The following is a 24,450-nucleotide window of genomic DNA, read 5'->3' as shown; positions in this document are numbered from 1 at the left end:
ACGACCCAACATGTAAACACCCACGAAAGAAACGTTGCGTAACTCAAAACGTCTTTGTTTATCTGTGTTTTCCGTCGCGGCGGCGCGGAAAGTCCAGTTCGGTTTTTACGCGAGGCTCCAAAAATCTATGAAATGTGTTTGCATGTTCTTCTGGATGTAGAGGTGGGATTGCGAGAATCGAAAGGTTGGTGAGCCCACACGCTCAGCTTCCCAGAAAGTACGTTTAGCAATAATTTACTATTCGCTTCCTCACGCGCTCGTGTCGGTCGAAGGCTACATGATTTCTGGAAGTGTAGAATAAGGTTTTTCTCCCTTCTTTTTGCCATCAATCTCTACGACAGGCTTGGAGAAGGGGCGCTCGGACAGTGGAAGCCCTCCCCTCCGCTCGGATCTGCCTTGGTAGGTGCGAATAAAAAAGGGGCTAGTGTTTGCAAATATGCAGATACATTGAAAGGGGGGATCATACTTTGTTGAAGTCTGCTCAAAGTTGGGATGTCATCTTCCTAACGATCTTGTCGGCTGGGAGAACGGGAGAATGATTCTGCTGTACGTTCTCAATCGCGCTGCTGCAGACCGTATTCTGGCACCGCAGAGACCGAGGTTTCAGATCATTGAGTCTAGACAAAAGGTATTTTTGTGCCGCTCTAACGTCAAACGAAATTAACATTTTAGCGACTGGATGTCATCGACTCGTATCTTTAGATGTTCTTTGTATATTTGTCTTATATGGTAACATAAACGTGCTTCCCAGGAAGTAATATTCCTTTGATTCTTTATGAAGCAAGTATCCGATTCCATCAAAGATGTCAAATTACGCGCTAAAAATGATCATAATATACAAATTGCAGTAGTGTGACGGACAGTACAAACTTAACCCTTAACACAATATTTGCTAGTAAAATGATGTGGTTGGGCTTTGATACCGATGACGTTTATGATAGTTGCTCCAGCATGTAACGACAGGTGGTATTGTAGTTGATGAGCGTTGTGTTATAAGAGTGCAACTTTTCAACACAGCTTCACACCTGTGATTTAGCCCACTATAACGCGCATATCGTGAAAACCGTGTGCCGAAACTGTGTATTCATAACGACAACAATTTCACGTGTAAAGGGTGGTCGCCGTATTGATTATTTGCTATTCCGTCGGTCGTGGTTTGTGATGATTTGTGTAACTCATCGGGGTGGGATTAGGGGAAATGCACGCTTCATTGTTCGCTGAGAGGATATTATCGGGCTGATGTCCCCGTGGAAGCGCCGCGGAGAGCGCGCGAGCATTTACTGCTGCAGTCCACAGCGCGCGGCGCTCATGAACGCACTGTTTGTGTGATTGCCAGTCATTAACTTGTCATCGTGACGGCAAGAGTTGGAGAAGTTTTGACGCGCGTTTAACTTTGAGCTATGCAATTCCTCGAGACGCCGTTCGGTAAAGTCTGGCAGCACGATGTCTGAAAATGTAAATTATTGTCGGGATTTGTGCGCCCTGCATCTCGTGCGTGAGTCTGTTCGTTAGGACTTGCGTGTGTGTGAGAGCGAGAGAGAGAGAGAAGGAGGGAGGGCGGAAAGCGTCAGATAGGTGTGTGCGTGGTGCGCTGCGTGCGTGCGTGTCTAGGGCGAGATGTTACGTTGGAGTCCGCATTACCTGAATTACTCGATATGTGCCTGCGTGACGTTGCGAAGCAACCTCACAGTGAATTTTTCTCCTGTTGGAGGCTTCAGCTGTTCTGTGGCAGGATTTAGCAAATGCCTCCCACGTTATTTAACATTGGTTGTAAGTTAATTTGATAACTGACGGGTGTAAAAAAGATTAAACATTTGAAATTGGTTATAATGTACTTTGATAAAATACACATTTGATATAATTGTCACACGTGTGCTTGTTGATGACTTTATGTGCCGTTTTCCAGTATATGTATATATTGTTTGAAGCTGTTGTTCACTGCAGGACTGTCTGTTATATCTCGTCATTCAGTAGGGGAGGACCAATTAGTCGCGTGCTTGTCTCCGGGGAGGAGGCACGAGCTCTTATTTCAAACAGCTTCACATGACATTACCATTAGAGGCCTTGCGACCCAAATACGTGTAAATATATAGATTTGTCAGTTAACTGTAATGGTTTAATCCACAGTAGATGTGCTGTTTCTTGTCAAGTTTTGAGCAAGTCATATTCAACTTCTGTATTGAACCAGCATAAATAAGGATTGCAGAATTGTAATTTGCCTTTTGGAAAACCTCATTGTTATTGCAGCATCAAAACAATTTACGCATAAGTATAAGTATTTAGTGATTTAGATATTTTCATGGATTTGTAGGGTAAATGCTGAATGTTTTAAAACCATTCTATCCATTTACTGTTTGTTAATCCCCCATTACCTGACATACGAGTGATATCACTTAAACGTCTCTAGAGGCATCTTTTTGTAGCTATTATTATGTACTTAGTACATTAATGAGTCTGCTGAAAGTGACTGTTGCAGCCTTCAGACCCTCAGTTTTTTCATTTTTCTTATAGCACCCAGCCATTGACGTTTTACATACTGATCAAATCAATATTATCAGATTTATTGAATATACAAATGATAAGCATGCAATTATTTTGACTCCAGTATGAGAGGGGGGAAATTCCTAGTTTTATTTCCTAGTATCCTGCACACCTTTTAGACCAAAGATCATTTTAATGACCTAATTTGCTAGTCAACATTGGAAACTTTCCAAAAGTGGTTTGTCAACACTTTGTTTAGCTGCGTAGCTGAACACCAAAATACTGTCACTGGTACTGTGACCTCAAATAATTGTAATAATCTGACCTAAAAAGGATAATTGTACCATTTACGATTAATTGTCATTTAAATAAAGAAATTATGTATTTTTTGCAACTTGAGTAATGCTTCATTCCGTTCAGCTATACCTTTCTTGATCGCTCTCTGAAACTCCAAGTCAGGTCATTCCAAGTCACCAAGGTCACTGTTACATTTGTTTCCTTAGATCAAAGAATGATATACTTCACTGACAGTATTTGCAAAACATCTTCAGGGAAAGATCTGTTTATATTAAATATCACTTAATTTTCATTTTGAGATAATGTTGACGGTATATGATTGCAGTTACATTACAGCACTGTTGTGTACTCTGTCACCTCTAAGCAGTCAAACATTATTGATTATGAAGCGTTAAGAGGTGCAGTAACTGAGAGCCAAATTGATCAAATATGTTTTGTCAGAAGTTTCTTACGTGCTGCAAGAAAACAGGCCAGAAAACTGAAATAAACAAGTAAATGAATTCATAATGAATAAATAAATTAAAACTATGTATTATAATTAGGGCTGTCAATTATTTTACATTTTTAATCACGATTAATCGCATGAAAATGGTGCGATTAACTGCGATTAATCACACACGTATGGTGAAAGTAAACATACACTGTTTATTTAGTTAAACATGTTTATTTTAGTGCTGTCAATCTATCTAATCACACGCAGCTTTTATTGTTTTTAAATATATAGACTTACAGTACCCTCATGCCATCCCAGATGTATATCACTTTCTGTCTTCAGTTCCAAAGATTTGTAGAAAAGTTCCTCCATATTATCACCTTAAGTATCGAAGCTATAGATAAATGGCTCCCTTATTTGTAAGTCACTTTGAATAAAACATCCCTGACTAATTTCACTGTGAAGATATTTCTATTTTAATTTATATGGCAAGGAAAACCATTTTGGCCTATGTGTGAAAAAAGTCAGTGCAATATATCATATTTCTCCTACCCTCAGTTTTTTTAAAGAGCATAAAATGTGCTACTGATATATTACGTGCATTATGTGTTAAATACAACAAAAGCAGCCTATGAACGAAACGTTCATCATTTGAACTAATTCTGTGACAGATGAGAAATGAACACAGGTGTAATCTTAAACGATTTGTCTTTGGTCTGTTTATTCTGTCAGCTGGTTTATTTATTGACTGATTTCATACCTTTTTGTCAATATTTTAAAGTCAGATTTTTTCACAAAACTAATAAAATAGAGCTTTGAGTCGGACCTATAAATGGTTCATTATTCTCTCGTGAGCTGCTGATTACATGGTTAAGGGTCTGATTACACAAGCTTTATTTGAATGAATACAATGCATTACAATCATTCATAACCACGCTTTTGAATGGAGCTGGGTTAATTGAGCTGAGGTCTTAACCGCTGCAAGTGAGCTATTGTGCTACTGCGAGCAGAGAATGCGATTGTTTGGCCTATAGCAGTATTCACATACCTTAAACCTCCATGCATATTTAGGTTAAAAGTTCTCGATCCTTTAGGTGAACTTGAACATTGCAACAGCTGCATCACTGTGATGCTGAACATTGAGTCATTCACCCTGTTGGTAAAAGTTATTTTATACAGTATGGACGTTTGCGTCAAGTCAAACCCCAAGCCCCCACACCATAATCAGTGTAAGGATTGATGATCAGTATTGGGTTTGCCGTCACTGATTCATTTACAGTACATTTAAATTAACATTGTAAATTCTGTTACATCATTGCTCTCATTGTTATTGTATGTGAAAGTTTTGATAATTGAAACAGCAGATCTTTCCTTAAAGTATTTGGATGGATATACTTTCTCTAAGGCATATTTCACATTGCATGTGAGAACAGCATGCATGCTGTATTCATTTAGGCAAAAACTAGGTATATTATGATGCATCTAGTATAGACCCAAACTCATAAGAAAGTTTAGGTTGAAAATGTACGGTAAAAGTTATTTATCTTTCTGTCTTTTGTGAATTCTTGTGAAAACTAGTTTGACATGCAATGACAGGCACACAGACAGCACTCTCTCTACAGTAAATCTGACAGGATCCAAAATTGTATTAGTTCATAGATACAGCTTAGACTTGCAGATTTTTACAGACACTTGGAATGTAAATGGTATCCACCTTGTGTAAATTAAAATAATTTTAATAGCCAATATTTTAAATGTTAAAAAGTGAATTAAATAGAAAATTGACATTATATTATTTTCTACATTGACCAGAGTCAGAAATACCAGTGTTGGTGTGAAAGCATGACATGAGCTTTACATACACAGTTCTTTTGTACATTGTCAACATGTGTAATGCAGAGTATAATAAGAAGTAAATAAATCTACGGTGATCTGTCAAGGAAGAATCAAAGAAATAAGATGGAGAATTAAGTTTGCAATGACAGTAATTGTGATTTCATTAGAAACATCTGTGAATTAAATTGACAGGAGTGTTGGAAGAGTGTGAAAAAGTGACACACAAAGTTTTTCAAAGTTGGCAGAAGAGGCCTTTGACATAAGTAATATTTAAAATTATTTGAAATTAAATTACAGTTTATTCAGGTGCAGAGGCAGGAAAGGACTTTTAAAGGTGATTTGTGTAAAGTTTATGCAGCTGGAGGCACCAAAAAGACAAAAATAGTGTTTCACAACATTCCCTCCATCTGCTATTGGTTGTCAAACAGATGGTCCTGCCCTGAACCCATTCTCAATGGTTGAGCCAATGTTGTTAGATTACAAGTCTGTTTAGTGCTTCAAGTGGTGCAGAAATATCGGCCGTTTCTCAATATGCGTTCTTTAGCGTCTATGTCGGCAATAACCTTCAAAGTCCGGTTCCAATATTCAAGAACACAAGAACAGAGAACGCATAACGCAAGACGGAGAACACATTAAAGTACCTGGATGTGTTCTTGATATCAAGGATGCATCGAATGCAGCCTTGTGACAATTTTAAACACGTTTGAAGGCCCAGAAGTCACTGTGGCTCGTCCATCCAAGTTCGTTCTTCCGAGGCTGCCTCGCAAGACGGTCTCCACGAGAACACAAGTGCGTTCTTTGCATTCTCGGAATTGAGAAACGGTCATAACCTTCACCTAACGGTGGACTTGATGTAACTATGACAAACAGGAAATGATGTCACTGACAGACAAATTCACTCTCTACCATAGAAGCAAACTACAATGAACTAATAATTCTCAGTAACCAACGCATGCTGCGAGACGGAGAGAAGGCTGATGTTTGCTTTTTATCAGAAATGAGATCAATGGCTGCATATTACCACTAATAACATCCGGATCACTGGGTAGCCAGGTGACTGTATTTTCTCTTAACTGAGAAACTTCTCAAGACGGGAGAGGAAACAAATCGATTAATTTATGTCCAGTGGGCTTATTTGCTAAGTCATTTTGTGGGCCCATTTCCATCACCCTAATGGTTACTCTGGGAGCAGTAATTAAGCAAGTAGTGCCAACATTGAGCTACCTGTCCCTTGGCTTTTGCCTTTTTTTACCACATTAAACCGGCCACACAGCTTCTATATAGCTGAATGCTGTATTATATCCTAGTCAAGTGTTTCCAAGCCTTTATTGTTTCATGTACAGCAATATACATTCTGCTATGACTGTCATGCACATTTACAGTATAGAACTTCAGTTTTCATTCCGTAAAAAGTAAATATTACATTTTATCTTTCTGTTTTTCTATATACATTTTTTATTATTTAATGTAAAATATTATTATTAATATTAGGCTATTTATTTATTTATTACTAAGTTTTTAAAGTTAATTAAGTTTTAACCACACAAATTCAAAATCATTCCCAATATTCCCAGAACTCTCTTGACTGTGTCAGGCTATATGTACCCTGGTTGAGTCTCTGTTTTATAGTTGGTCTTGGATTATTATGCGTCATTATCTTACATTTTAGAAAAAAAGAGCAACTCGGATAAGGGACAATATCAAGTCGATAATGAATTAAAACACATCGTGAAGAGGGTGGTTGGTTGGTTGGTTGGTGTGTGTGGCCAACTGTTGGCTCGATGTAGCAGCCGTAAGAGTGGAACGGATTTGAGATGTGCCATATTGCCATTCCAAGCCAGGATAAAAGACAAACCACAGGCTGTCCATGGCAGGCTAGCATGGTCTGTTAGAGACATGCTTTTCTCTTTAGGTTTGGATGGGAAGTGAGTCATTGCCGCTAATACAGAAACGCTGCTATGTAATTTCAATGTTTTTGGGACGTGAAGGTTGGGTGCCTCCACAGTCCCAGCAAGAGATGTGTGTGGCAGGGAAGGTTTGGCAGGCGTAAGGTAAAGCAGCCTGGTGCAGTGTGGCCCCTGGTTTGTGAGAGAGAGAGAGAGAGAGAGGCTGGCTGTGGTCCGCTGGCGCCACAGACCCCTGAGCCGGGAGAAAGCGGGGGCTGCGCTCCTGCCTTTGAAGCTTTACCTCCCACTAATTCTGGCCTTCCAATTTCCACACACTGCGTAGATCCCCTCGCCACCACCCACCCCCCCCCCTCTCTCCCTCCCTGGCCCTTTGTTTGCCTTATAAGGACTGGCCCGGCCATTTCCTCAGCGTTTCTCAGTGGGGTTGTGTGTGGGTGGGTGTTTGTGGAAGTTTCTGTTGTCAATGGATGGAGGGGGCAACCAATAAACAATAAGAGTTGGGTTTTGGCTTCTGTTTTAATATGAAGTGTCTACTCAATTACTGGTGTCCTGTTGTGTTTCATGATTCACTACATGATCGACAACATGTCTTATTATGTCTTCATGATATGCACTGAAGTTCAGAGTGTCACATTAACAGTATGACATGCATACATACTCTCTACGGACAGAGACGTGGGTTTTGGCTGCAAAGGTGACGTCACAGATTGGAAATCTGTGACTTGTAGTTGCCAATGACTGAATGGCACTAGTAACAGGTTTTCTGTTATTTATTGATTCTGTTTATAACTAGTGTTAAAGACAAAGTTCAAAATTATTATATTTTCTCACCTCCAAACCCCTATGACTTTCTTACTTGTGCAGAACACAAAAGAAGATTTTGAAGATTTGAATTTGAAGACGGTGGCCAAACAAAAAAAGTAGAGAAGTCTAACTCTCTAAGTAGAGAGTGCTGTATGCTGGTTTAAATCCAAAACATTGTGATCACTCAAGCCATACAAAAAGATGGTTAAAAACACATTGGAACACATTGCGTTTGTTGTGTAAACACTAATCTGTGCTGAAGTGTCCCATACAAAAACACTGTATATACAGACCAGACATTATATGAATATACATATGTACATACTGTATACGTTATATAAATAATATTACATTAAGTATGTACATTGGAAAAAAAGTGGATTCTGTACATATATATGTCCTGTACTTCACTGAACCTTTTTAGTATGTCTGATATCAATATCAACACCTTATTGACAAATCATGTGAAACTCATCAAAAGTTCAAGTGCCTAACTAACATGTCATGACAAATGACAAAGCCACTGTTTGAAACCTGATCTCAAACTAAAAGTTACAAATTAATTATGGAACTATAGATAGAAGTAGATTGCATATCTGAAAATGAATTGGTTTTGGATTCATCTTAACATTAACATTTTAAATGCTCAATTAATTTTTTTTATCTTTTGGTTAAATATCTGAGACATGGGAGACTTGAGCAAAAGTTTCCACATGATTATTGTCCAAAGAAACAATTGAGATCTCATCTGGCAGTATGTCTCTCTTGGCCACTTGTGATTGGATCACCTGCAAATTTTAAACAGTAAACAGGGCCTATAATTTGATTAAAAAACAGGTTATTGTTTCCTGTAATCAAGCATATTTTCCAATGGCTGCTTTACTCTGAGTGGGGTGTTTTTTTGCTGAAACAGTAAACCGTGTTGTTCTGAAAAGCAAACCAATTTGCAGTGGAAAACTGCTAATTGCATATAAACATGATTATATGGTGTAGTTTCTCTATTATTCATAGTGTTTTAGTCAGGATGTCTGGCTACGCTGCAGTTCATTTCTCTCATGTTTTTGCTTTACTCTTTTAACGTGGCGTTTGAAGATAAATGTACATATTGATTTCTCAGGCACAGTAGGGGCATCAGTACAGCACTCAATAAAATGTTTGAGCCATGCGAAGTAAAGGCTCCAATTGCCGCTCGTCACTGCTTTTTAGTTGTCAAGGTCTCGTTTAAACTTTAGAAGATTTTAAATATCCTTCTTCCTCTCTCTGTCTTTGTGTCTCAGTTTACAGGTTGCCGGTGGAAAGATGTGGACGAGGGTTGAATTCTAGAGCGAACGCCGTTGAGGGTCAGCCTGCCGTTGGCCGGCCATTTTGCCCGTTAAGGGGAGGCTCCACCCTCACCTGGGTACTGAGTAGATCATTAGTGCTGCCTGGCTTCTCCCTTTCCAACCCACCGCCCCCTCCCCAACCCCGTCCCCCCCTCCCACGCACACATCCCCGGGCTGGACCATGTCTGGCGGACAGCCTGAGGGCAGCCGAACACCCAAGGCTCAGGACGAGGACCAGGACAAGCGCAGCTGCAGGGAGGACAGCCCCGTCGTGGAACGACGCAATCGCAGCGGCATCATCAGCGAGCCTCTCAGCAAGAGCCTGAAGAGATCTCGCACCCTCTCGCAGTACACTGCCGCATGTCCACAAACAGCCAACGGACTTAAACACAACGGCCAGGCTAAGAGCCACGCGGCCAAACCCCAGCCTGCTCAGCCGCAGCAGCAACAACAGCCCTCTGCCTCGGCCTTGGTGTCGAGCAAGCTGGACCGGACCCTGGAGCAGGTGTTGGAGGGACAGAACGGCCTGTTGCACTTTGCTCAGGCAGCTGCGCTGCTTAAGCGGGCAGGCATGGAGCACATGCTTCTGCCAGGGGGAATGGGAGTGGGCGTGGGCGGGGTGGGGGGCGAGGTGGGTACGGTTGACCTGGAGGGGGCATCGGTGGCTGACACAGTGGGGGGCCACACGGACTTCCCGTATGGCTTGAGCGGAGGCTTTCCCTTCAATCCGGGGCTCTTCATCATGACGCCTGCCGGAGTCTTCCTTGCTGACAGTGCATTGCACATGGCCGGCTTGACAGGGGAGTACCCAGTGCAAAGCGAGCTGGCTTCCGCCATTAGCTCCGGGAAGAAGAAAAGAAAACGCTGTGGCATGTGCCAACCTTGTCGGCGCAGGATTAACTGCGAGCAGTGCAGCAGTTGCCGGAACCGCAAGACGGGCCACCAGATCTGCAAGTTCCGCAAGTGCGAGGAGCTCAAGAAGAAACCGTCTGCTGCACTGGAGGTAAACGATACTGAGACTCTGTGACCTTTTGGCAAATACTTTTGTTTTTGTGAATTCCATTAGTTGACTAGTAGGATTATGAAATGAGACAATAACCTTGCGTACCTTCAAATTCGGGGTGACTTTATATGTAATGGCCTTGTGGACAAGGGTTAGGTCGGGAGATGAGGCTACGGGGTGACAGGTGGCACTGGAGGTAGTGGGGGAGGGAGAGACAGCCAGACAAACGCCATAGTGTTCGTTCTAATCTGCCTTCCACTGCGGGATCACGTCACTCCTCTCACATCCTGCTTCTGTGACACTGCTAGGACACTCCTCAGAGACATGACGCCCCCTTGTAAGCCCCTTTTATAAGTCTCCGTATTATTAGGGTCAGTTGTTCCCATTTTGTTAGCTGTTTATGTGAAAGATCAAGTGCCGGGGTGGTTCCATCATTGGGTACATCGGACCATTGATGTCTTTTAGGCAGCATGATTTGTACATATGTGTGTATTTTCGTGTTTATGTATGATGTAATCCATCTGGCCACAGGGCTGTCATCTGGAGCGCCAGGTGTCAGTGACGAATGATCCACCCCCTCCTCCCTCTGAGCAGTTTGGGCTCATGGTCTTCGAAACTTCTTACTGAGGTCATCCCAAGTTGTTTTGATAGTACAAATGCCCATGATCATTTTTCATAGAGTCACATCAAGATGAAATCAAAATATACAATTTACTTTTTGAATGCACGTGCTAGGTATTGTGAATGATTCATAGCAAGTTCTTCCAAAGAAAATATTTGTCCTTCATCTGACATGACTCTCCTTTTGATGATGTTAACCAATAGCCAAATAGCTGTTCAGATATTGTTTTAGCAAAGATCAGTTTAGGTCTGGTACTGTGTGTAATGCCTGTTATTTCAAGGTAGATAAAATAAATTAACAATGGATAAAAATAAAGGTCCAGTGTATGAAAGTTAGCAGTGAGGTTGCGAATTGCAACCATAGACTTTATAAAACATAGACCTAGTGTCCGTGACGTCGCCCATAGGTTTCTGATTAGCTTTTTTAAGCCTAAAGTGGGAGAAGCTGGCCGTCACCATTTTACCAGCAAATCACCGCGAGTCACTCCCGGATTATCGAAAATGGACCAAGAGGCGGGACGTGGTTGGAGCTGATGTGCCTGGTAGCTGAAACCACTTATCACTCAAGTGGCCACGTCCTTAATAATGCAGAATTTTAAGGCTAAATATAAGTAAAACAGATGTGTTGTAAAAAAAGATTCCCTTATTCCCCACTGACAGTTATCATGAAGGGCAAAATGAGCTATATTGTAAAACAGGCTGTAAATGTGTATTTCTACCGTAAAGCATTTTAACATGGGGCTCGATGAGATTCTGCTCTCTTTTGGAGCCAGTCTCTAGCGCCCAGTCGATGAATGTAGTTTATGTCACTTCCGTGTTGGCTTCATGAGAGAGATAGGAAGGTGGCCCCTTGATTGCAACCAACGGTTCACTTTACCCCTCAATTTCAAAGCACTGCGGTGGCTGACGCAGGAATAAGATGCCGTCACGTTTTAGCTTCTTTGCTGAAGGAGCTAACATATTTACGAAACTCTCTGTAGAGCAGTTTGTCAGTTTAGGGCTACTGTAGCAACAACATGGTGAATTTCATGGTGACGCTGTGTATGTAGATAGATATAGCTCATTCTAAATACAATACAATATTCTTAATAAAAACATAACGCTTCATTATGTAAGGTCTTTATACACATCTGAAGACATATTTATGTGCATTATATTGCATTTCTGTCAAAAGATCCTCCAAAACATTCAAACTGGACCTTTAATTGTAGAATTTGACATGAATTGATCTGTGGAGAGTGTAGATCGCGGCCGGTAAAAAACAGTTCCAGAGAACAATCTGCTCATTTGTGTCACCAGTTATTGTAGCTTTTCTCTCCGTGTCTGGTGGAACACTGTCTTCTTGTGTCTGTGCCTAACTATGCATTAGTCTCTCCTGACTTATGAAAAGAGTCAAATTATTTAATTAGTTTGATGGTACACATGCTTCCTTACAATTGGTATGTGCTGTATTTAATAATGAAACGGTTTTGTCCATTTTAATGACTTTAACGCTCAAATAAAACCTATGAAAGAAATCTTTGTGGTTTTGTTTACTGTTTACAGAATAATTATAACGCCGTTTGTAAGAATCAAGTCTGGGTTTTGTTGTATCATTAGCATTTTAGTCATTAAAATAGGTCTGATAATTCAACAGCACGTCTGCTGCCCAAGCTGTCCAGTCAGTGGGAAGTCAAACAAGGTCGTGTCTGATGGCGTCTCCGGGATTCCTGGTGATTAAAATGTGCCTTAAACACAAAGCTCTGCCGTTTTATGGTTTCTTAAATAGATGTTAATTCGAGCGCCTACTATGATGGGAATAGTTATCCACTAAGGGTCTGAGATGTACCACACCTGCTGTTTTATTGCTACTTGAAGGAGTACTGTGAAAACCAAACAGAGCACAACATATTGATTCATATTTGTCTTGTGAGTGAATTTCTGAATGCACGTTTGAAGTTGTATTGCTTGATGTTTTTGGATAGAATAGATAGCTGGTCCAAGATGGGCAATCAACTATTAAGCAGCTGGTCATATCGGCTTATGCAAAAAACAACAAATGACTAGCTTAGACCAGCCAGAAAACTGCTAGTATTTTCCAAAACTTAAACTAGATTTTCCAGCAGAGTTTAAACATCCATATTGACCTTTACACTTCAAATCTGCATACTAAGCAAAAGCGCCAGCTGTTTTGAAAGGTGAATGATAAATCACTTAGCCTGTTAGTTGCTGGGTTCTGTGGATAGGACTCCATGTTCTTATAATAATAAGTAGTGAATATGATAATGAGAAGTATAAACATTAAAATTTGATGTTTCTTGACCAAGATTGATCATTCACCCAAAATAGAAAATTCTGTCAACATTTACTCACCCACTTGTCAATTCAAACCTGTATGGCTTTCTTATTTTTTCATCACAAAAGAAGGTATTTTGAAGAAAGTTGGTAACCGAACTCTGCCGGCACCTATTTACTTCCATTGCATGGACACAAGACCAATGCAAGTGAATGGGAGCCAGGTAACAACATTCTTCAAAATATCTGTGCTCTACAGAAGCAAAGATTATTCTGGTTTGAAATTACATGATGGTGACTGAATGATGACAGAATTTTCATTTTCGGGTGAACTATCACTTTAATCTAGTAAAGAAGGAAGTGAATTTATGTTAAAGTTTGTGACAATTGTATTGTGTTTGTCTATGTTTATGATAAGTAAAGTCACGTTTGTGTACCTGTTTTGAAGAGGGTGTTTGTGAAATGGAGGTAGGGATCTTGCGGTACTAGGCTGTTTGCAGCGTTCACGGTGCATTGCTGGCATCTCAGAGCGGGCCATAAAAACAAAGGCGGGGGTAGTGGAGGGTTAGCGTGCAGACCATCAAGGCCTTTGCCACCTCACACCTCACTGACGGGAGATGTCAGGAATTATTTTGGGAAGCTCGCGTTTGAGTGGAAATAGAGGAGCATGGGCAAATTAGTCATCACATAGTGTCGTTTTGCTTGTGTGTTTGTTAATTTAAGCTGTACTAATGCACACAAGTGAGTGTTTGTTGGCTTGAGCATAAATGCTTACAAATACTGTGAGAATTAGATTTTACAAGTTTGGTGCGTCTCGGATCATGTGTTATACATGACGATGGATGGCAGATTTGTTTCATTACAAATGTTTTTTAACTTGTATATTTTACGTGTGGACATTAACTGCTAGCTTGTGTGTATGTATTATGCATGTTAGCATCTGGTGCTGAAAACTGTTTGTACACACAAGCACTCGGGTGTTCGCATGAATTTATTTAGCAATACTCTGGGGACAAAATTCTTCAAGAACTTAGCAAAACCTGACAAGGCTTAATTTGTTTTCATTCTAACAGTGAAAAACAGTTTTTTAATGGGGTTGAGTTGGGTTTCAACAGCAAAATGTTTATATTTCTGTCTTGGTTTCCAGTGAAAATATATCAATATTTTTAAATTAAGAATTTACTTGAGAACAAAAGACCTAAGATAAATTGAGTACTTTAATATGATTAAATACTTAATTTAAGATTTCACTTAACCTATTGGCAGATAAATATGATAATATTGTTGGTTATTTAGTTTTTAATTAATTGTAAGATTTTTGTACATTTGGGAAGTTAACAAATATACCACATGTGTCTTATTATGTGACAGCTAAATTTATAAAACAAACTGTTTATAATATATTATTTTATGTCACTAATATTTCTATTTATAATATAAAATAGCATAAGAAAGATTTATCTTTTATAATTATATTTTTCACAAGATTTTGCCGTCACACTAAGACACATTTACTATTTATGTCAACAACCTATTTGTTCTGGAAAACAAGACTAAATACAAAATAAAAAAATATTATTTGCAGTGTAATGTATAGAAACTCTATTGTATGTACAAGCAATAGTTATTTGTGTTTTGTTCTAGTTTAGATGTCATGACACGGCCATAAGAGAGAAAGGTTTGATTTGAGATGATGGTGTGAAGGTTTGATTTGAGATGATGGTGTTATCAGTTTTCTGGAAGATGGAGATCTCTTCTTGGTATGCAGACAGAGAGGGAAGCTGTCACACTGCACCTCTAACTTACACCTTGACACACACACATTCACACAGTTACAGCGGAGATATACGTGATGCTGGGCAGCGTACAGCAGATACATAAAAAGATGCAAAGCAACAGGCACATCAGGGATGGCAGTCATCGTATGACCGGATAGAAAGTCACCATATGACTTCATGGACATTATCTCATGTATACGGGAAGACCACAGTGAGGTCATAAATAGGCAAAACGAGGGAAGTGATGTGATTTCTGGAAAACAGGGAGTATTGAAACACATGGTTTTTAGTAGGAAAATTGTCAGCTAGTTAATAATCTTAAATAGTTTGATCGTCTTTCATTTATTATACAGTATATTTTTGCAGTTTGTTTATTGTTACAACTATAAAATTGTGCTTTCTCATCCAAACAAGTGAGTAATAGGCGGTTGACCCTGTGAGGAAACTGAAAGTTCAGCAGAGCGGTAACTTATTCATAAGAAAATCAATAAACAGATCAAGATTTTTCTGTTGACACTTTTCGCACAAACGATGACCTTGGAAACGCTCGCTGCCACGCAAAGCCGTCCCCTTGTCAGTGTCCACTGTGTGTACAGATACAGGGTGAAAGGTCATGGGTCGGGTGTCATAGCGGTCACCCGTGGGGTTGGCTTCTGAAAGAGGACTGGGCGTTAAGGTCGCTTCTAGGGGGCTAGTCGGAGAGCAAAGGTCACAGCTATTACATTCTCAGGGGCTCGTGTGCGAGACACACCCACAGTGTTGGTTTTGAATTACACATGCTGTCAGCGGTTGGCTTGTTGCATTGTTTTGTAACTGTGTCAAGCGTGCAGTTTGGTATAAGTATTAATTCAGATTTTCATTCAGATGTTAAAATTACATAGAAGGAAGAAAACAAGCATCTGGGTATAAGGTGGATTGGTGCAGCTTTGAGCGTTGTATTTTCTTTCATGAAATGCTAATGAATGTGTTATTCATAATGTCCAAAGCTTCTTTAAGTCATAATACAATATGATAATATCGTCCATATGACTGATGCACTATATTGCATATCTTTATATTAAACAGAAATTAGTAGGATTTCTTTCCTCGCAGAACACAAAAGAAGATATAAAGAAAAATGTTTGTGGCCAAACAATATTAATTCCCATTGACTTCCATTGTATGGACACAAAAGACATTTCTCAAAAATATCTTCTTTCGTGTTCCACAGAAGAATAAAAACTATAGAGGTTCTGAATGATCTGAGGGAGAGTAAATGATAACAGAGTTTGTATTGTCTCTTTAAAATCTCCTTTTGTATGTTTATGTGGATACTACACTATGGATAGAAAGCTTTTAAGGTTCAGCCGCTGCTATACACAGACTAGATACAACACTGTTCCAAAACCCAGGTGACCCAACTCATTCTCTGCTTTCCACATGCTGTAGTAAGTTTTGGAACATTGTGTATTATCAGCAGATTATCAGTGAATGGCAAGGGAGATTCGACTCATTTGACTAATAGAGCTTGACATTATGGAAGAATTTAAAGACACAGGTTGGGTTACCGTCATGGGGTTCAAAACCTGACACTTTCTTCTGTAGAACTCAAAAGAAGATATTTTGAGAAATCTCTCTCTGGTTTTATGTCCATACAATGGAAGTCAATGGGTTCCAATGTGGTCTGGTTACAAGGTTCTTCAAAATATCTTCTTTTGTGTTCTGCAGAAGAAAGAAAGTCCTACCGGTTTGACATGACTTGAGTGTAAATAAATGATGACAGCATTTCTCAGACTGTAATGTCTTCAAATGATGTCCAGATTGGAAGTTTACCAGGTGTTAGAACTGAGCTATATTCTTTGGGTGCGTTTATATTTGTTGTTGGGGTCTTTTGGTTATTTTGGTCCGGACCAAAAACAAAACAATGTAATTAGTCCCGGTTCGCTTATATTCAGACTGTCATTTTAACAAGCAAACCTAAAGATAGCGAACCTAACAGCTTATGTGAAAGTCGCAACGTGATTGGATAGCCTTTATGATTTAATCTTTAAAACAGAACTTTTCCGGACATCCAAAATAATGCTGTGAGCTGGGTAATACATGCTCAACACCTGCACTTATGAGGGGATAAAAGACCTCACAAAGTGTAGAGTAGTCAAAACGGCGCATTACATGTGAAACTACAGATCTAATGAACACTGCTTTCAAATGACCAAATCACTCGATTTCGGGTTGTATATTGGTATCACTTCCTATTTTTGGTTTGTTCGATGCCTTTGGTCCGTGTTGCATTCATACTCTGCTGAGCCATTAGCACAACCTCACTAACAGAGCAATCGCACCAGAGTTCGTTTTTACAAACCATACATGGCACATGTGAACACAACCTTACTCTGTAGATGAATATTGCCCTTTGTTAGTAACCTGTCCAATAATAAAGACTATCGAAATCAAAGGATAATGACCTCTGAAAATCTGGTGTCCCATCCAAAAGGTTAAAATACTCCTGTTACCATGATTTACACTATGATTAGGATGTGCCATCCATTAAAGTGATAACATCTCAGACCAGTAACATCTATACAGCTGTTGTCCTGGGATCACTGTAGCTGTATTTCTGTGTTTGATTTTTTCAAAAGTTAAAGCTATATGTCAGTCCTTCAGGATTGATTGAATGATATTATATCAAGTATGTGTGTGTGGGCCGAAGCATGTGTGATCATGTGAGTGGGGATGTGTTTGCCGTCTATGGCTTGGTCCAGCACTGGCGAATGTGTGAGATTCTATGCCGCAGTAGCGCTGCGCTTAGGGGGGAAGCGTTACCTCGCTCTAGCAATGCTTGAGTTCCCCTCACTCGGTCTTGAAGGTGGGTCATCCTGCTACTTGTTTTCTGTCACCTGGTCTGGTTTTAGAGCCGCCTGAGTCCCGCAAAGAAAGAAAACAGAGAGAAAGAAGGATACATTGAGATTTGAGAAGAGAAAAGGAGTTACTGCGGTGGGCTCTGGACGTGACTACGTGGTGACTAAATAATGAATGTGGCATATCGAGTTTCGCATGGAGCCAGGGCCATGGCCCGTGGCTGGAGGGGAGGGGGGGGGGTAGAGGGACAGAGAGAACAGGGCAGGAAAGAAAGGAGTTAAATGAATCACTCATGTGCAGAGAAGAGCTGGAGGAGGAAGTACGTAAAACACAAAAATCACGAAATGTGCAGGTCTATGTTTGATGTTTATTTCTTAATATGTTTGTGGATAGTAGAATGTCAGTATTTGTAGCACCTATGTTTCTGAACAATATTTCGGTACAATAGAGATAGATTATCAATGTATTGACAATATAAACAACAGACACAGCAGTTATACATTTGGCACTTTTATTCAAAGCAATTTACAGCGGGAAGGAATACATATCAGGGAATTGAACACATGACCTTCTAAGCATCATGGTGTACGAGTTATGCGTGGGGAACAGTTTTACATACCGTATGTACACCTATTGAGACACACAAATATTGAATTTATTTAATATTTATGAAGATTAAATTGAGCATACAAACAATTTAAATGACTTGAGTCATTATATCATAATATTATATCGAATTTTATTTATAAATTTGTCATTAAAAAGGTTTTTCTCAGGCACAGATTTATTATTGAAGCTTAAATAATATAAAAAATTTGCTCTTATTTTTAGATTTACAGTTAGTGTTCATTTTGATAAAAAATGATAGCAATTCTGTGCTAAATGCTTTTGTTTGCTATATAAATTAATACATTTTTATTTTAGTTTTTGTTAATAATTATAATTTTAGAGCTTTAAACTTAATTCAGTTTATTTCTGAGGCGAAATTTTCTTTTTTACATGTTTCCAATATTTTAGGCCAATGTGTTGTTTGATTTCAATAAACAGAAACTTTTTCAAAATTTTCATTTTAGTTGACTAAAATAAGCTTTTTTGTACTTATTATTTGCATTACTCATTATTGTTTATGACTATATGTTACTTTTAGTCACCAAAATATCATTAGTTAAAAAAACATCCGTTTTACATATTTATAGACAAACCCAATGTTTTTTATAGTTTATGTTGTCTGTTTTACAGTTTACAGGTCTGTTCAATTATATGTTAAATCATAATCTTGATTATTTTGTATTTTAGTATTGAGATCACTATTATGTAACATAATTACTGACTTTTATCAATAAAAATAAATAACTTGTATTTTTTACTTGAATTCAACTAAACAAGAAATACAAATAAATGTAAAAAAGCTGAACCACTGTAGATCCTTGCAAAATGAAATGCTACACAATAATATACTATTTTGATTTTGTAATCGCTGAAGGATTGTGAGTAATTTTGATTAATTGTACAGCCCTAAAACCGACAGTCATAGAAATACTTCTTGTAGGTCTATGTGTATGTGTATTATGTTTTTGCTCTCCTAACTGTTTGCCATTTTTCTGTCTCCATCTCTCTTTTTCTTTCTGTAAGAAGGTGATGCTGCCGACGGGCGCAGCGTTCCGGTGGTTCCAGTAGGACTGTGACCTCTGACCTCCACCCAAAGCTCTGCCATCAAGTGCAATGCCAACTCTCGCTTGGATCATCTCAGCGCAAACACTGGCTGACAAACACAAACTACGTGGGAAACAATGAGAAACGCAAGACAACTATGAAAAAAACTTAATCACAAGATACAGAACAATAAAGCAACAAGACAAAAAGAATCAAACGAGTAATGGATGCACCTACTTATTCCTTGAACCAAAAATTAAACATAAATAAAAAGTATCTATGGCAACTTTCATTCCCTTTTATATGTTTCCATTTTGGTACCTTTTGTCCCTTTTTTCCAGCAGATTTTTTTCTGTGGCTTAGACATGGAACTGTTCATTGACAAACAGGAATGACGGACTGAGTGTGGACAATCAACTGAATTTCTGTGTTTGGTGTTAATGTTGTTCATGTGTGGAAAGAAACAGTACTTGTGTAGAGAATGTAAATTTTACGGCTATATTTTAAGATTAGTGGCTAATGGCAAGCACTATTGTAATTTAGGACCATTGCTCTTACTTAAAAAACTGTATTTTATGATTGTTTCCTTTTTTAAGTTTGATTTAGTTTCGAAAACTGATCAGTGTTGGTCTTTGAAGGGAAAAGTAAATATTCCAAAATCTACGAATCCAGTTTTCTGAATAATTGGAAAGAACAAATATGCATCTTGAAAAACGTATTGAAACGTAAAATTGACATTGTTTCTGTATGTTACTACTGGAGGCTCCAAAAATTTCAGTTTGTTTTACTGTACTGGCAGCATTGTGTTATATTGTCAGATTGCATCATATCACACTGTGTAATATGACGTTATATCACGTTCCATAACCATGTGTTACGTCTCGTGATGTTTCGTTATATTACCAAGTGTCACATTATTGTTGTCAATGTACTGGTCTGAATTATTTCAGAGCCCTCCACAGCATTTGGAGACAAGCACTCGCTCGGCTCAACCAAACGCACTGAAAGAAATAACTTTTTTATTTTGTTTTCGTTTTGCCGGTAGCTACATCTTTTAAAAAACACAGCAATGTTTGTATTGGATTAGAACTATGGGCTGGTTTTGTGAATAAAAACAAATGCATGTATTTGTGTCAAAAATTTACAGGTCTGACGTCTCTATTTGCATGTTTTTTAGGAAACAAATTTACAAAAAAAACTCGCAAAATCCGGTTGTTCCCTCTTCAATTCAAATGGTCAAATAAAAGCAACGGGACAAGGTGTTGTTTTGAGATGCGATAAATTTGATCTTTGATTCCTTTGCTCCACTTTTCACATGAACAATTTGATGCCCACATGATGTCTTCAGAAACGTTTTGTAGTATAAGTATTACAATTAAGAGACTTGGGAACAATGTGCTTCTGTGGCCCGCTGATCTTTAATATCACTTGCATTCCTTCCTAAAGTACAGACTGACATTTAAAGGTAAAAAACACAATTAAAAGACAATGAATTATTGATACTCAGCCAATGTCTCTGACCGAGTGTCTCTGAGAGCTAATCATCTGTAACGTAAATGGGAGTGATGGCTGTTTTGGCAGCAGAAAACCACAAAGACATATGCAGGCTACATTTTTACAAGTGAATTTGGTGGGTTTACACGTGTAAATCATGAGATGTACACTCAAAGATACACACTACAGACCATTTGAGAGGTTTGGTGTGAAATGAGACTTATGTGGCTTTTTTTGTCCATAACCTGTAATCTGTACGCTATGCAAAAAGAACCTTTAAAGATATGACTTAAAAAATATCATCCTGCACAACACAGGGTTTTCTCCCATCAAATGCTCTAAAATAATTAAGTCCCTCCCACTAAATACTACCTGCAATAGACCAGTAAGTAGCAAATCACGGTTCATGGCTGTGATGTCGTGTATCGATTTAGAAAAACAGGTCCCTTCATGTTTCAAAAAGTAAAATGTTATTTTAGCCATTTTTAACAAGGTATCGTTTCTCTTTCTAACTAGTTCAGTAACTATTATGTTCCAAATTATGTGGGTGAATTATAGCAGAACCTGTATTGGTTGCTACATGGCTTCCTTCAATAAATGTACAAAAATAAAACGTGAACACTTTACAATTTGGTGGTATTTGTTAACATTAGTAAATGCATTAACTAACATGAAGAGCAATATCGTTTTTAAGTGTAAATCCTTCTTAATGTTAGTTTCTGCCAATACAGCTATTCATGAGTTTATGGTGCAACTAATGTTAACAGATACAACCTTTGACTTTAACAATGTAGGCAATTAGAAAATGCCCGAGAAGTATTGTTCATGTTAGCTAATGCATTTACTAAAATACAACCTTATTGCACATTGTTACCAATATAAAATAAGAAGTGAAGTATTTCATCAGGAAGGGAGAGAGGTAAGAGTATGTTGGGTGTGTGAATAGAGAATAAAGTAGTGTGCGGTGTTGTAGCAGAGAGGTGGAGGTACCAGCTGCAGGCCCGTAGAGCTGGATTGAGTCCTCAGCGCTGTAATGAGCCCAGGTCTGTGGTGCAGTCATCAGAGCGAGATCTGTAATGAGCCACAGTCTCGGGTGGAGGCCCAGTTTCGTGAGTTTCGTGCAAAAGTGTGTACGTCTGAGCGTGTGTTTATGTGTGAGAGAAACAGAAAGTGGAGCTAGAAAGAAGAGAGAGAGAGAGAATGTTCCCATCTCCCCCCTGGTGACAGCGATGGGCCAGTGCCACGGCCGCGGCGCTGAGAGGAAGCTGGGGCTCTGCATTATTAATGTGCGCCGCGGCGTCCTCGCATCTTCCCAGCCGCACAGCTCACTGCCCGTCCTGCCATCACAGAGGGAGAGAGCGAGAGAGAGACAGAGAGAGAGAGAGGTGTGTGGAGGGGTATAGATGAAGAGAGCAGGAGAGGGGGAATTAAGGAGGGGGCATTGTGCCTGTGCCTGTTAGTGAATGCAGTGTTTGTGTGTGTGTGTTAGGTTGAGAAAATATCGTTTTTTTTCTCTTTTGGTCAACGTGAATCTATATGCCCGAGAGAGGACACTGTTTTCGAACGGAATATATATATATACAAACACAAAACGTCTGGTTCGTATTTACCTATTTGTGCTTGCGTGTTGAATAGATACAAATATTTTTCACTCAAAAAGTTAGTACACAATATCAAATCCAAGGGGGAAAGAGTAGAAGGTAGGTACTGTATGTAGGAACAAGACAGTGATCTACAATGTATACAATACAGAAGTATTGTTCTGCTTGATTGAAGCATGGGGTTTAGTAACCTGTTCAGCATTATTGAATATTGTTCATGCTTGTTCAGCTTAGCTTCTTATTGTTCATAAGAAGTTAAGAGTGAATATGCGCTTGTATGAACATGTAGATGCGTCGGTTTAGTTTCGAGGTTCTTTAGGCATATTGTGGTTGTGTCAGTGAGGCTGTGGTGGGTACCAGGCAGTACCGGACCCTCTGGTGGATGGTGAGGTAGGGTAAATCATGCTGTTGTGTAGTGGAAGGTCAGGGTGCCGAGCAGACCTGTCACAGCAGGAGAATCCTCGAATCTTATCAGCACCACACAGACATGCAAGCGCGTTGATCTGCTCACCCTCTCGGCCAACACACGCATGCCCTTCCCCCAGCCCTGCGCTCGCGACGGCCTCGGCCAAGACAACAGCGACAGCCAGCAGTGTCCAATAACCCTGCTGGACCGCTCTACCGGAGACGATCAGCTCTTCACGCGGGCAAAACATCAAAGCCTAATGCAAAATCGGTAATTGATTCCAAGATCACTCATTTAAAATGCGTAATATTATTAGGTTACGAATTTAGGATTTATATTTAGCAATTTTACTGAATATAATAAAACGTACATAAAAGCACCAATTTGTGTGGAATTGTGAAAATAGGAGAGATTTCAAAAAAGTTGCCATAGTTTTGACAAACAGGTGGTCCCACTCCGAACACCAGTCGAGTCAGAAATTGGCATGTCGAGCCACGTTCTTACAAAAGGAGAAACACAGATCCACAGCATTCACACTTTTCAGAGAAATCGGATTATAAATGGCTTTCTTACAGCTGTCACTGTGCATTATAGCTGATGTGTGTAATTGTTTTGATGTGAAAAATATTTTCCAGCTTCATTTGCAAAGGCAACTGTAAAGGTCTTTGCACATACAGTCCGAAATTTTCGTATGCGGCTTTCCGTATTCGTCACCCTAAAAATTTGTCACGCACAGAAACCTTGCACATGGAGTCCGATGAGTAAACATCCATTGCGGAAAAAAAAGGCAAAACAATACAGCCGCTGCTGTCCCTCTGCCTCTCTCCTTATCTCTCCTGTCATCCCTTGCTTCTCTCCATTGACAGTACCTTGCTAGGTAGGCTGTCCTTTACTTTCTTGGCCTGCATTTTCTTGCATACCTGTCAACACTCCCGTTTTGGACAGCATCTCCCATTTTTCACACGCATCTGCTGCCTTCCATCCATTTTGTCATATTTCACGTGAATGCAATCGCAAACGGACCGACAGAGACTGCAAACAGCCACGGGAGCTCCGGGAACCCCTTAACCCCTGCGGGTCTCCTGGATTTTGGCAGTGTTACATATGGTCCAAATATATGGTCTTCTTGCATTTGGCACTGTAGTTAGAAAATCAGTACATACTATCCTGTTATCAAGCTGTTCTGCAATCATCTGTCACACTCTCTCTTGATATTTTGTCTTTGTAATCCGCACTTTGTTTCTCATACGGTACTTTGTGCTGCAAACGAAGTGGATTCAGACGCCGTCCTGGATTTTGGCGCTGGCTTGTACGGTGGCTATCAATTGTCAAAACACCTCCCAAATTGCTTGCTACCCGGTCCGACGGACAAAAATATCGGAGGCAGCATGTAAATGTGAGGTCTTAAAAATGCTGTATGTGCAAAGACCTTTAGTTCCCCATTTGTAGGCTGCCAAAAAACAAACACTATTTGATCAAGCCAACAAATCTGACACAAAAACATAGGCTTAAAGGCATTCGTTGGAACAAACTGTTTGTTAAACCAATGTAAGACGACAGTAGGAATTGCATACTTTACCCTTATTTAGAAAAGTTAAATGTGTTGTCTTACAAACCTAGACCTTCTTCCCCCCAAGCTCAATCAAACAAAGAGAGACTTTCATAAGGCAGAACAATGATTAAATTGGCCAGTCTAGTGATC

The 24,450-nt window shown here is 39.5% G+C and overlaps 1 protein-coding gene across 5 annotated transcripts; it reads left to right on the top strand.

The window, feature by feature from the left end:
- Positions 1 to 20,523, top strand: cxxc5a (CXXC finger protein 5a). Of its 5 annotated transcripts, none has more exons than XM_079486763.1 (3): positions 1 to 399; positions 9,036 to 10,083; positions 19,230 to 20,382. In XM_079486763.1, exons 2-3 carry the CDS (start codon positions 9,262 to 9,264, stop codon positions 19,269 to 19,271), a joined length of 864 nt encoding a protein of 287 aa, XP_079342889.1. In that variant the 5' UTR covers positions 1 to 399; positions 9,036 to 9,261; the 3' UTR covers positions 19,272 to 20,382. The 5 variants fall into 5 exon arrangements, with proteins under 5 accessions (XP_079342889.1, XP_079342887.1, XP_079342891.1 ...); XM_079486761.1 differs by having other exon boundaries at positions 108 to 399; positions 19,227 to 20,523; XM_079486765.1 differs by having other exon boundaries at positions 157 to 403.
- Positions 20,524 to 24,450: the final 3,927 nt, after the last annotated feature.

Source organism: Barbatula barbatula, assembly GCF_947034865.1.
Source record: "Barbatula barbatula genome assembly, chromosome: 22".
In the NCBI taxonomy this organism is placed as follows: Eukaryota; Metazoa; Chordata; class Actinopteri; order Cypriniformes; family Nemacheilidae; genus Barbatula; species Barbatula barbatula.
The sequence above is the reverse complement of the archived record's forward strand: the minus strand, read 5'-3'. Positions and strand labels throughout refer to the sequence as shown.

What these genes read in the sequence shown, in the direction of transcription:
- cxxc5a (XM_079486761.1), top strand. Translation starts at nt 9,262, where the DNA reads ATGTCTGGCGGACAGCCTGAGGGCAGCCGAACACCCAAGGCTCAGGAC. An exon ending in AACCGTCTGCTGCACTGGAG is followed by an intron (nt 10,084 to 19,226) that starts GTAAACGATACT and finishes TCTTTCTGTAAG; the next exon opens with AAGGTGATGCTGCCGACGGG.